The 14,557-nt window shown below is 38.7% G+C and overlaps 1 protein-coding gene across 1 annotated transcript in view; it reads right to left on the bottom strand.

Annotated features, from left to right (window-relative positions):
- LOC130917559 (NADPH oxidase 4) overlaps positions 1 to 1,338 on the bottom strand; it is a 49,938-nt gene extending 48,600 nt beyond the window's left edge. Inside the window, exons 1-2 of the mRNA XM_057839106.1 lie at positions 1,100 to 1,338; positions 924 to 1,019 (exon numbers count right to left, since the gene is read on the bottom strand). Of these exons, the coding sequence (XP_057695089.1) occupies positions 924 to 1,019; positions 1,100 to 1,156 (153 nt within the window). The 5' untranslated portion in view covers positions 1,157 to 1,338. The remainder of the gene's footprint in view (positions 1 to 923; positions 1,020 to 1,099) is intronic.
- Between the last annotated feature and the right edge of the window lie 13,219 nt (positions 1,339 to 14,557).

The following is a 14,557-nucleotide window of genomic DNA, read 5'->3' as shown; positions in this document are numbered from 1 at the left end:
ATTCAGAGACGGTAGCGCTTGTAAAAAGCAGCAATTTGAAAAGGCACTATGAGATGAAGCACGCAGCTTTTTTTTGCAAAGTTTCCCTATGAACTCTGCCATCCGTTCTCAAAAAATAGTGGAATTATGGGCTCAATATGATCGCACCTCAAGGCTCATGGTTCATTTATTCACTGCACAGCAACGCGCAAATGAATTCTCCCTCAGATTAGCGTGGATATTGGGTCAAAACAAAAAGTCTTTCAGTGACGCACCGATTGTCAAAGATTGTGTGAATGTAGTTGCTGAAACTTTGTTGATGGAAAGCAAAAAGAAGAGGTCTGTCAAAAAATAAAGCAAATCCCCCTGTCAGCATCCACAATTTAAAAAAAAAAAAAAGTCATGAACATGCTCTTATGTTGCTATTTAATGATTCAATTAAAGCACTTTTTTTTTAGTTTTATGCACCTTTCATATTTTATTTACATTTTTGAATGTTGTAATTATCGGCATGGCCACGTAAAAATACGTTTGTATTTTTTGGAAAAAAAAGAAGCATTAAAAACATTTCCGGACCCGAGATTGTTGTAATTTTTTAATTTCGAACCCAGAGGATTTTTAATTCATGACCCCTGTTATACAGTATATTTATTATTGGTTATCATATCGGTATCGGCCTCGTGGAGCAGGACGTTATCAATATCAGTTTCAAAAAATGGATATCGTTCACCCCTAGTTGAGACCAAACCTACGCCCTTGATACAGAGACAAACAATCATACTAATTTTCACACTGTGGCAATATGAGCATTGAACCACAACATCAACAGTGACTACAAAAAATATGATGAGGATTGTTCCAAGCTGATTTTAGAAGATTAAAAACAAATCATTAATGGATGAGGTAGCTGACTCAAGCGTGTGTGGGTGTGAGAGACAGTTTACCCCAAGCATCTTGTAAAGGTAGTAATACTGCTGTCCTCTGGAGTACATCAGGAAAGTTTTGACAAAGAGCCAGGTGTTCGCTCCCAACCACAGCATCTACGCGCACAGAAATACCGTTCACGTCTTAACTAAAGTTATTACACAGAAAAAAGTTGGCAAAGGTGTTCTCTCCCTACCAGGATAAAGTGTTTTCCTCCCTCGTTGGCGAGCCAGCTCCGCGCCGACACGACCATGACGTCCCGACCTTCGTGTCAAAAGTGCCGGTATTCAGTAGGGTGAGAGAGCTCCAGCAAGCCAGCCAGCAAGCCAGCAAACTCCTTCCCTCGTCCCAAGTTGGAGAGCACCCCAACATAAGAGAAAGCAAGAGAGAGAGAGAGAAAGAGAGAGAGAAGAAAAGAGCGACACCCACGATTACCAGCAGTATCACTGCCTTACTGCCACAAGATGGCACCACTTTCCCGATTAGGTCAAGTCTTTGCTATCCAGTTAAAACCCACAGTGCTTCTCAATCTTCATTATTTTCTGTTACGTCCCCCAAGGCAGGGGCGGACTGGTAATCTGTGGGTTCTGGAGGATCACAGAACGGCCGGTGCCCTGGACGGCCGGCGGCCGCCAGTCATTATACATCACTGTTTTTGTCCCCCCTTGCCTCTGATTATCTACAGTTCGCATCCAATCCAACAGGTGGCAGCAATGCGCCTGGCTGTTCATCGCCAGTCTGATAGAAGAACGAAAGAAGCACAAAGTTGCCTTCATTGGTTCCTTGTGGAAGCAAAATGGCGACGAGCGTTAATGCACAATATGGATGGTGGTGGCAAAAAAAGAAAAGAGAAGGGTGGCGCGAAGAAGGTTAGGAAGAAAAAAATTAAAGAAACTGGAGAGCGAAGCATCAAAATGTCATAAGTTGACAAATATTTTCGCAAGCAGCAGTCTGGCTGCAACGGCCACGTCGGGTAACAGCAGCCCACTCCCGGCGTGAGAGGGGGAGCGGCAGCCGCTCTGACGCGCAGCCGGTTCAGGGAGAGAGAAAAAAAGAGGGAGGGGGTAATGATAAGCTGGTGGAAGTTCGAGAGGGAAGTTCCCCAGACAAGCGCAGAGCAAGTAAAAATGGATGAAGAGGGTCACTTGTTCGGTATACTGGCAATTGTTATCCACCAGGTAGGTACATTTTAAATGAAATAAATGACAATTAAAGGGTTAGTGCCAGCTAGTCGATGTACCCGTTGGCAATCGTGTCAAGTTACAATATGCTAGTCCTACTATCACTCTCCTAAGAAAAAATATTTTAGCTGTAAAACAACGTATGCACACGCAGCAGCAATATTAATTCAGAAGAAATATAACAAAATATTAATAAAATGAATGGTTTTACTTTACAGTTTAGGTAGTTAAATTGATATATATTTTTAATCATTTATATATCGTTTTGTTTTCTGGTTAATACTTTCCAATGAAGGTTATGTATACAGGATTTGTCTTGAAATGTTTATTGTATTTTCATTGAAATTTATTATTTGTATGGCAAGATTAATTATGGCAGGGGTCTCCAAACCGGTCCTCAAGGGCCACTGTGGGGCCTGGTTTTTCTTTCAACCGATCGAGTACCGACAGTTTAACCAATGAAGTTTCTGCTAAAACAAGCAGCACCTAACTGCAATCAACTGATTACACTTGTAAGACACCAGACTGGTGCATAGGTGTTGTCTTGTTTTGTTGGAATGAAATCCTGTGCCCGCTGCGGCCCTATGTGGAATAGTTTGGAGACCACTGAATTATGGCATAAACAATGAAATTGTTTTATAGACAGAGATATATAGAGATATATTATAATCAATCGGATACATGAATGAATGAATTTATTGTCATCATCATCATAATCATTGACAGTTTCAGAATGTGGAATTTGCCCGAATACTTAAAACTTGCTTTGAAAAATACATTCTTTCATTTGTTTATTTAGGTCTATCATAGAGCTAGTACAGAAAATGAACCCAACTCCAGTTCAGCCTTGCAGTACTTTGAGCGCCCCAAGTCAGACAGTGACATTTATTCATTCATTTTCCATGCCGCTTTTCCTCACGAGGGTCACGGAGGTGCTGGAGCCTATCCCAGCCAACTACGGGCAGTAGGCAGGGGACACCCTGAACTGGTTGCCAGCCAATCACAGGGCACAAGGAGACATACAACCATTCACGCACACACTCATACCTACGGACAATTTAGAGTGTTCAATCAGCCTACCATGCATGTTTTTGGGATGTGGGAGGAAACCGGAGTTCCCGGAGGAAACCCACGCAGGCACGGGGAGAACATGCAAACTCCACACAGGAAGGCCGAAGCCCGGGATTGAACCCTTGATCTCAGAACTGTGAGGCAGATGTGCTAACCACTAAGCCACCGTGCCACCCAGACCGTGACAGTCTAGACATATTTTCTTCATTTTCTCTTAAAGTGCAAGAAATTGATGCATTTTACAATAAAATGTAAAAAAAAAAAAAAAAAAATTCTCCCCGGGGTTGGGGGGTTGGGCGGTATGCCCCCAGACACCCCTAGGGGGTCTGTTTCCCTTCGTAAAGCGATTCTTGTGGGCTGGGCTGAGTCAAAGTCCAGGGCTGCTTTTTAGTCCCAGTCCGCCCCTGCCCCAAGGTAGACGTAAACGTTTTGCACCCCCCAACTCTCTACCGCCACTGTAAATGGTATCATTAATATATATAAAATTAGTAGTAGTAGTAGTGGTAGTGGTAGTGGTAGTGGTAGTGGTAGTGGTAGTACTACACCTCTGCGTAACATTATGTCCTTTTTAAAATTAAAGGGGAAAAAGTAATATACCGGTAGATCCACTTACAAAAATGTATAATTTTATAAACAGTGTTTTGTTTGTAAGAGAAAAGACAAAGCTCATCAATTTGCCTGAGTTAAAAAAGTCACATCAAAACTGTAAAAAATACACTCGAGGTACATTTTTTGACCATTTGATATTGAAAAATATAAATCAATAAATAAAAAAATAAAAAATAAAAAAATCAAATTGATTAGCAACATATATATATATATATATATATATATATATATATATATATATATATATATATATATATATATATATATATATATATATATATTAGGGCTGTCAAACGATTAAAAATTTTAATCGAGTTAATTACATCTTAAAAATTAATTAATCGTAATTAATCGCAATTCAAACCATCTATAAAATATGCCATATTTTTCTGTAAATTATATATATTCTGTAAAATAAATTGTTGGAATGGAAAGATAAGACACAAGATGGATATATACAGTGGGGAGAACAAGTATTTGATACACTGCCAATGGGAAAATCCATTGGCAGTGTATCAAATACTTGTTCTCCCCACTGTACATTCAACATACGGTACATAAGGACTGTAGTGGGCATTTCACTCTACTGTCATTTAAATCTGTCTATGCTGTCCTCACTCCGAAGCGTCTACTTTTTCCAAAGCTAGACAGCTAGTGAACGACGCCTTAATAAGCAGACTTCTTCCTTTTTCATCTGATTTATTAATAAAATAGCCTCAAACCATTGTCCTCTTTAGAACGTCATAAAACTACACAAAAAAAAGTACACAAGCATTGCATTAGCAACAACGTTAGCTTAGCACGCTATACAGGTTAACTAAACATAAACAAAAAGCGTCTCATACAAAAAAAAGAACATTTCGCTTACTAACATAATATGTACATTCTTTACAACAACCATACTTACAGACAAATCTTGTCCAAGGATCATATAAGCACAACATTGTCAGCCCGAGACGTCGTGCAGCCATAATGAAGAAAAGAAGAAAATAATAAACCATGTCGCAAAGCGACCACAAGAGTTCGCTGTTGTGCTGCAGCACAAAAAGCCTTGCTGTAAAACTTACCAAAAGGCAGAATACTGTCTGAGCGGGACATGTGCGTTAATTGCGTCAAATATTTTATATTATATTTTTATCGCGTTAACGCGCGGTAATTAATTTTTTTAATTAATCACGTTAAAATATTTGACGTAATTAACGCACATGTCCCGCTCAGAAAGTATTCTGCCTTTTGGTAAGTTTTACAGCAAGGCTTTTTGTGCTGTCAAACAGCGAACTCTTGTGGTCGCTTTGCGACATGGTTTATTATTTTCTTCTTTTCTTCATTATGGCTGCACGACGTCTCGGGCTGATAATGTTGTGCTTATATGATCCTTGGACAAGATTTGTCCATAAGTATGGTTGTTGTAAAGAATGTACATGTGACATATTTATGTCACACTGCTGTTGCCATAGTGTGCACTTCCTGTGGGCGTGGTATTACAGTATAAAAAGGAATCTCTGTTATGTCTCTGACATATATGATGAGAAGCACACTGAATAAAGAAGTGTTGTTCCATTCAAGTCTCGGCCTTACATGTACTTAGATCAGGGAAGTACATAACAAAAGTGGCGACGAGGACGTCTGGACCTGCGTCAGCTGGGACGTGCTGTTGTTGGAGTTTACTGCGGGTCGCGGTGCTCCTGGGGACAGACGGCGCCGACCTCAGCTTCCGCATCGTGATTCGTGGGGAGGACGAGCGGAGTTTTCAAAAGGAGCTTGAAGGTGCTGTATAACCAGGCGCTATGGCGGGAGTTATCGGCTCTGTTGGTCTTTTTGATGAGCTTGTGGAACAGTGGAGCTCGTACACAGAGCGGTTCGGCTATTTCGTGGAAGCTAACGAAATAGCGGAAGAGAAAGTGGTGCCCACGTTTTTGAGCGTTATTGGGCCAAAGACTTTCAATTTACTGAGAAACTTGCTTCAACCCGATAAACCTGGTAGTAAAACGTACAGGGAAATCGTGGAAACTCTTAATGGACATTTTTCACCCAAGCCCCTTGTGATAGCAGAGAGATTCCGATTTCACAGGAGAAATCAGGAAGAGGGGGAATCTGTCTCTATGTTCGTAGCGGCGCTGCGGAAGCTGGCTGAACATTGTGAGTTTGGTGAGGTTTTAGAAGACACATTAAGAGACCGATTGGTATGTGGACTGAGAAATGAAGCAACACAAAAGAGGTTACTTTCAGAAAGTGGACTGACATTAAAGACAGCCTTTGATGTAAGTGTGGCTATGGAAATGGCTTCAAAGGAGGCTCAACAACTGAACATTACGAGCAGAATACACCAAGTGGCAAGTACTCAAAGCAATGTTGCTGGTCCCTGTTTTAGGTGCGGTAAAACAGGGCACCTTTCTTCCACCTGCTGGTGCAAAGAAATGAACTGTCATCATTGTGGGAAGAAGGGTCATGTTGAGCGTGCCTGTCGGAAAAAAACAAGCACAGACAAAGATAAGGAAATGAATGACAAGAAGAAAACAAAGAAATATGTCAAAGCGGTAGAGAGTGCCTCTACTGCCGAAGTTGACAATGACGTGCACACCGTGCATGTAATGAGCGTGGAGGGGAAGCCAGGGTGTTACTGGGTCACACCAAAGTTAGAGGGTCACCCAGTCAAAATGCAGATAGATACCGGATCACAGACCGCTGACAACGATTTTGGGACCTCATGCAGGAATCCCTTCACTGGCTGCTGCACGTCTTCAGAGGTGGGCTTTGTTGTTATCAGCTCACTCATACGACATCAAGTATCGTAAATCTGATTTGCATTGCAATGCTGATGGACTTTCGAGGTTGCCGCTTCCTGTCACCAAACATGAACCTACCTCAGTGGACATATTCTATTTCCGAAATGTTGAACATTTCAGCGTCGCAAGTGAAACGTGCAACTCGGAACGACCCCGACCTGTCAGTCGTCATGGACATGGTAATTAAAGGACAAACCAAGTGTGAGAACGCCGCTCTCAAACCTTTTTTGGATAGGAGATGGGAACTTTCTGTTCAATCGGGTTGTTTGCTGTGGGGGAGGAGAGTGATTGTGCCACAGTCATTACGTGCTAAAATGCTTGCGCAACTGCATGCAGGTCACAGTGGTATTGTTAAAATGAAAGAAATGGCGAGAAGTTATTTTTGGTGGCCAGGATTAGATAAACAGATCGAAGAGACGGTAAAAACTTGTTCATCTTGCCAGAAGATTCGCAACAATCCACCTGCAGCCCCACTTCATCCTTGGGATTTTCCTCAGGACCCTTGGCACCGCATTCACATTGACTTTGCGGGGCCTTTTGAGAAGCACACTAAATAAAGAAGTGTTGTTCCATTCAAGTCTCGGCCTTACATGTACTTAGATCAGGGAAGTACATAACAGTACATATTATGTTAGTAAGCGAAATGTTATATTTTTTGTATGAGACGCTTTTTCTTTATGTTTAGTGAACCTGTATAGCGTGCTAAGCTAATGTTGTTGCTAATGCAATGCTTGTGTACTTTTATTTTGTAGTTTTACGACGGTCTAAAGAGGACAATGGTTTGAGGCCATTTTATTAATAAATCAGATGAAAAAGGAAGAAGTCTAATTATTAAGGCGTCGTTCACTAGCTGTCTAGCTTTGGAAAAAGTAGACGCTTCGGAGTGAGGACAGCATAGACAGATTTAAATGACAGTAGAGTGAAATGCCCACTACAGTCCTTGTGTACCGTATGTTGAATGTATATATCCATCTTGTGTCTTATCTTTCCATTCCAACCATTTATTTTACAGAATATATATATAATTTACAGAAAAATATGGCATATTTTATAGATGGTTTGAATTGCGATTAATTGCGATTAATTACTATTAATTAATTTTTAAGCTGTAATTAACTCGATTAAAAATTTTAATCGTTTGACAGCCCTAACATATATATATATATATATATATATATAACAAAAATGACAGTGTCATTGGACAAAGGGACACTTTTTATTTTTGCTGCAGGCAGTATCAGCTCCTTTACTAAGGTGTAGGAGTGGGAACCTCTTGGTACCTCACGATACGATACGATTTGCGATACAAAGCTCACGATAACGATGATCTGACGATATAGCGATACAACAATTTTTGATACATTGGTTAGGAAATCACTCCAGGATATTCTACAAAAAACTAATAAATAGTAAAACAAGCTTCTGCTGTAAATCGAATGAGTTTATCAATTGTAGACGTCCAATCTATTTGAACTGGGACAGTTCAAATGGATTTAATGTCTATGGCCGGCAGTGGCAGCCAGTGCCAGGCAATGAGTAATTTTGGGCCATTTAAGGTATTCAGTTACTTCCTGTTGATTTTGGGGTGTGTTATGGGTCAGTTGCTGTTTAATTTGCGTTACAGAACAGGAAGTGACCTGGTAATCACCCAAATAAATAGGCAGTGACTCAAACCGTACAGGAAATGACCAGTTAATGCCCTAAAATGAAAAGCAAGTGACCTGTAAATGCCCCGAAAATCGGACTAAATGACTGTAAATGTTCTGGTTTTGAATGAACGAACGTTCCCAGTGTAAATGGATCGAGCGTCGAGCACCTTCAATGGCAGCCTTTTTTTTTTAATTGACACCTTTTTAAAACGATATCTCGATTCTTGACAGGAGCATATCGATAACCTTTGCGATACAAAGTATCACGATATATCACCATTTCGATATTTTGTCACACCCCTACTATGGTGTGTGGTGATTTTGCATACTTGGTATGCAACCTTACATGCAGAGGTGGTTAGTAACACGTTACATGTACTCTGATACATTTACTTGAGTAACTTTTTGAGAAAAATCTACTTAAGAGTAGTTTTACTCAGCCATATGTTTTACTTGAGTAGATTTGTGAAGAATAAACGCTACTCTTACTCCGCTACTTTGGGCTACACAAGTGTCATTACATTTTTCCTCTTTTTTCTTCATATTAGATTTTTTTTTTGCCAGTGATGCCAAGAGTAGCTCTACCAATTTCACCAATGAGACGTCACAACAATTATCACAAGTCCATCATACCAATCAGGCGCAAGCTTGCCGTTCTATGAGCACGCCAGCCTGTTCAATCACGTGGCGTCTTTAAAGCACTGTAAAAAAAATGATTTGACATAGAGCGCTGGCCTGAACATGACTCGAAAGCGCGGCTTTTAACCTTTCTCCCAGTCTTTATTTGGCACCGATTGACCACGGACACCGGAGATATGATCATTTTAATTTCATAATAGCAACTATGAAGGAACTATTCACAATTCAAACTACGAACAATTTTATCCAGTAGAGGGCACTCATGCTCTTTGGACGAATAATGCTTAGTTCTGTGATTTTTTTTTTTTTTTTTTTTCTCTCGCCAGAATTCAATGTTTTTTTTCCTTTGGCTTAATGTGATTATGTAATGGCTTATTGTAAAGTATTGTAACAACACTTCATATGGATAACTTTGCACTGAGATAAAAGATTGAAAGCAGTTACTCACAATGTTAATCACTACTTGAGTATTCTTTTCACCAAATACTTTTTTACTTGTGCTCGAGTACATTTTTTAGATGACTGCTTTTACTATTTTTTACTTGAGTTATATTATTTTTGAAGTAATGCTACTCTTACTTGAGTACAATTTTAGGCTACTCTACCCGTCTCTACTTATATGACACTAACAGTGCTCGCTGATTTACTGATGTAACACTGACAAAGTGGGATCATTGTTGGCAATATTAGGTACATTTTCAAACGGCTTATCAATGTGATTGGGATCTAATGTCTTTAAGTGACGTCGTAATTAATTTGGCTTTCTGCTGTCTGCGGCAAACATTTTAGACACAGTAAACAGACTGATCTTTCCTCATCTCCCACTGTATTAAAAGTCAAAGCCAAAAGCCGAACGCTACATAAATGTCATATTTCCTCATCTTAGCTCTTCATAACTTCAGCGCTCTTTGCTGTGTACTCTTGTTTGGTTCAAAAATACTGCGGACACTCTGAAAATGAGCGCCACTGTCACCCACTGAGTGGATGTGCAATTACACTTTATCCTACTATGGCAAAAAAGTAGTTTCCCCAAGGTCACATCTCGCATGCGCCACCCAAGGCATCGCTCTGCACCCCTGTGGTGGGGAGTACTGATTAAGAGGGCAAGTGTCTATTCTTGGTGATTAAAAAAAGACCTCATATTTTGGGTCATGTAAACCACAAATATTTGGTATATAATTATAACCAACATATCTCAAAATGTGATGTCCACGTTTGTGGACGTCAGGTCTCATTATGTGCAGGTCCTGTACTGTATGTATATACAACATGTAAATGTCCACCCTTTAGCAGCTGATAACTAAATTTTCAATTGTCCTTTTTGCACATTAAACCATTTGAAGCAATGATGTCAGCCAGATAAACTTTGAATGAAGGAAATTCGTTCTAAAATGCTACTGGAAGTATAAAAATGCAGTTCGGGTCTGAACTTGTTATCAGCTGCAAAATGGTGTATATTTTTTGGGACACTCTGTATATGTATATTTTTATTATTTTTTTAAATTATAAATTAATAAAACGTCGCCCTGCGACGTCAAGGTGTACCCTGCTTACTGCCCATAGTTAGCTTGAATAGACTTGTGGATAGAACGGAAGATGAATGAAATGTTAATAAAAAAAAAAATAATCAAATCAAAATAAGGAAAAACATAAATACACAAATACATTAATAACACTCAGAAAATAAGGTTGTTGTTGTTGCTGTTTTTTTATTCATAGTATTTAACACATTGCCTGTCAGTTCTTTCATAGCTGTTAACTCATTGCCTGCCATTCACAACAATAGATGTGAAATGTTCATTTCAACTGGGAGGACTGGCTATGAATGCTCATTCTTCAATGCAATTGACAGCGCTAGGTGTCCAATCTATTTTAACAGGGAGAATTACAGGAATTCCCAAAACTGGTTTCAAGGACCTCTAACGCAACAGACATCTGCACACACTTTCAATAGTTCTAGACTTAAAATCTGATATCTAGAGAAAAACTTACCCACAGAAACCTCAGTAGTAGTTTTAAACTTCTTTTTCAGTTTTGTGCAGAATTCATTCTTCCAATTTTTATCTTGTATCTGCTTCAGTCCGAGGATGTCTTGAAGGGCATTGATCTTTACCCAATGTTTATTATTTGTGCATGAAATTAATCTCATTAAGATAGCTTAAGAAGAAACCGCGGTTAACCCGGTTGAAGGCTGAAAATTTCTCAGATGTGAGCAACTGCGTCAATTTCCTCGCTATGTGGATAGTGAGGATTAAGAAGAGTACGCAAGGTAAGTACATACAGATTGTTCTCTGGTTATGTACCTAGTCAAATCTTTGAATGCTCAAGGCTTTGAAAATAGTTTGGGAAGATGATGTACCATCGGACCAACACATTTCCCTTCATCATGTTAAAAGCTATTTCTACAGACGAAACTTGTGATTTGTAAATGTGATATGATATCTAACATGACTTTTTTTTTTTTTCATCATATCAAATAAATGATTGAGCATAATTTTAGGGCGCTGCTGCATCTGTGCTGATGTTAGTGTGCAACAGTTTATAGCATAACACATTCCTTTGCCCACACCAGCTGTTCAGCTCCAATTTAGTGTCCAAATATGCCCATGATCTCATCCATACTGAGACATAGAGTCGTGCTGATTATATTTTCAGACTGCTCCAAAACAGAATAAAATTATTGACAATGAATGCATTTTCCAGAACAAAAAAATGCATACTTAGCTTGTTCGTGAAAAAAAAATAGACCACTTTGACACAATGTGGTACCTATGGCTTCACTTATAGGGAAAATTTCGCATACCTTTAGGACTACTACCTGTTACCGGTGTGGCGAAACTGCATTAGTTGACAAAAGTAGATTGCCATTATTGCCAGGGAATTTTGGCGATATTACAAAATTGTAATAGTTAACATCTAGTGTTTTACTAGAAGTATTTCTAGCAACCAAATGTCAACATATGCAGAATTGACTTTAGCAACTGACGACTTTCTTTTAAAGCTGTTTGAGCATGTATTCAAAATGATAAATGCAACTGGTGCGTGGCAGATGCCTAATTTGGCCGTAATGGTAGGCTTAGTATTATTAGTAATATTAGTAGTTGTAGAAGTACTTGTTTACTTGATTGCCATACTAGTAAGGACGGAGTCATTGACTTCAAGCTGGATATCAAAATAATGTCATTTGGGATCAATTCAATTCAAGATGAATGTATATTTCGATTGTTAATGTCGTAAACTTTCACTTTTGAAACTTGTTCAATTTGTTTTGTATTTTTTGCTTTAAAAGGATGGGTGCCGTATCAAAGTCAGATGAAGCAAAGCAGTATTGTAATTGCTTTGACGCCATCTAGCGGCAAATATGGTCTATGACAACGTCATATCATTAGAGCAGGGGTTCATAACCTTGCTAAAGGTACAAACCCCCATGAGTTTCGCACTGCGATAACTGAATCTTTTGAAATTAGAAAAAGAAAACAAACATTTTTTTTTTCGAATTCACAATTGATATATCAAAACTGGCAAGCTAAAACCTAAGTGAATTTATATTCAAACGTCTTCTCATTTAGAAATGGGCCAAAATTTATGTTTTTATCTTTATTGTTGCAGCATCAAAAGTCCACTAAACCAAGAGTGGGCCAATGCAAATATCTTAGAATTTTTCATTCAAATTTAGAGGAAGTTGCATTACCTTGACCTTGCCGTTTCTGTCATGTTTACATCTCAAATGATATCAAATTTAATGAAACACCATAAACAAAATGATCACCAAATTTGTACACACATTATGTTAAAAAAAAAACAAAAAAAAACATGAATCTTCTCACAACTCAAATAAACAGTGTTAATTTACAACAAATAATTTTGCCTTTTGATTTGCTTTTGACATTAGAAAATGAAATTAAACTCAATTCATTTCACACCGTTTGTATTTTTGTTTTCATGTCAACATTCTGATTCTATTGCATCCTTGCCTAATACTATTTTCATGGCGTAAAATGTGACGCAAATGTTGTTTTTTATGTCAGCGCAGTGCATGTTACCCAGAGGTCTGTTGAACTTTCTCATTAAAAGTGAGCGTCATCCTTCCACTGCACAAACCGGCTTCTCCTCCCTTCAAATAGAGGACTAGCAATTGAAAGAACTGAATTAAAGCCTGTTTATTTGGGACTAACCAGTCCAAAACCTGGTCTAAAACGACACTTTCCCTAGATTGAGTCAGCGTTAAAAAAAATAGGGCCCTGCGTGTCATAACCTTCATAACCTGCATTAGATACGCTGGCACTATAAAAGCTGTTTTTTTATGTCAATAGACCCAAAGACTCGTTAAAAGAAAGTGTTCATAAAAATAGAAAGTTATGTCAGGATATGATTTGTAGAATTTCCCCAGGGCCAACACAGTTTTGAGGTTGTGGGTTTAAATTCAGGCTGGATCTCCCTGAGTGGAGCTTGCATGTTCTTTTCTCTGAGTACTTGTTTTCTCTCATGTTCCAAAAACACGCACGCTTAAATGACGACGCTAAATAGTCTGAGATGTAAATGTAACTATAAATGGTTGCGTATTTATGGCTCAGCACCTTTTTAACGCTGTTATCACGATACCATGATACTTTTTTTTTTTTTTTTTTTACTAAGGTTACCATTCTGTCTGGATTTAATATTGACACGTGCCTAGAAGAGATCACCAAATAACAATATATCAATACCAATAACTTGCATTGCCCATCATTATGGCGTCAGGTAGGTCTCTCCAAACAATACATGAATGGACAGTTTTTCACCGATCTACAGAGCCCCCGACCATCAAGTTTAAGTCCACGACATAAAAGACCTCCACGGCTGCTACACAGCTGTTTTCAGTCAACCGTGTTGGAATATTAATCCTTTATAAGGCACTCATTAAATTTATTGGCTGCTATTGACAGCACTAGATGTCAAATCTATTTTGACTAGGAAAGCCTCACTGCCAGGGTGAAAGTGGGTCGGAACGGTCCGGTTCACCATTCCGGTATAAAATTCGGGGGCAGAATGGTGCTTTGATCCCGAAAATATGAAGAAAAAAAAAAAAGAACTGCCAGACTGCCACACATCTCCAAGAAGAAAACAATCTACTAATGTCAGATTTACACACACAAGTGTTAACAACAAGCCTAATAAAGTGCTTGTATAGCGTCATCGGTTACCACCGATATTTATTATTTAATTATTTCACGGAGTTCTCCCAGCGTGTGTCTGACGAGTCGCGTAGATGAACGCGTGCGCGCAACTAACCAACATAGCCTGGATTCCAGTTGTCCGTTTAATTGGCTGACATACTGACATGTGATCAGCATGGATAGTTAGCTGTGATTGGTTCAAATGCAAATGCCTTCTAAAACAACAAGCCTGTTGAATTAATCCTATTAAAAAAGGGCATTGCAACGGAAAATTGATCAGATCTTTAAGAGAAAGGGAAAAGTTGAAAAAACTTCATTTTCTCTGATGGGGAGGCTCAGAAAATCTTCCATGTTAGCCGTATAATGCCCGACCCCAGAAATAACGAACAGAAAATTGTAACTTTTTACATTTGAAAGCTTTATGTGGTCCTTAAACATAATCAAAATTTTAAACCATTTTTAAAAAATAATTTGAATATATATGTCTAATTTGTATCATAAATGATACATTAAGCTTTACATGCAGTTCTTGTGATTGAACTAATAAAACTAAAGTGAGATTG

This window comes from Corythoichthys intestinalis, chromosome 6 (assembly GCF_030265065.1).
Source record: "Corythoichthys intestinalis isolate RoL2023-P3 chromosome 6, ASM3026506v1, whole genome shotgun sequence".
NCBI classification, from domain to species: Eukaryota; Metazoa; Chordata; class Actinopteri; order Syngnathiformes; family Syngnathidae; genus Corythoichthys; species Corythoichthys intestinalis.
This window is presented reverse-complemented; position numbering and strand designations above follow the sequence as displayed.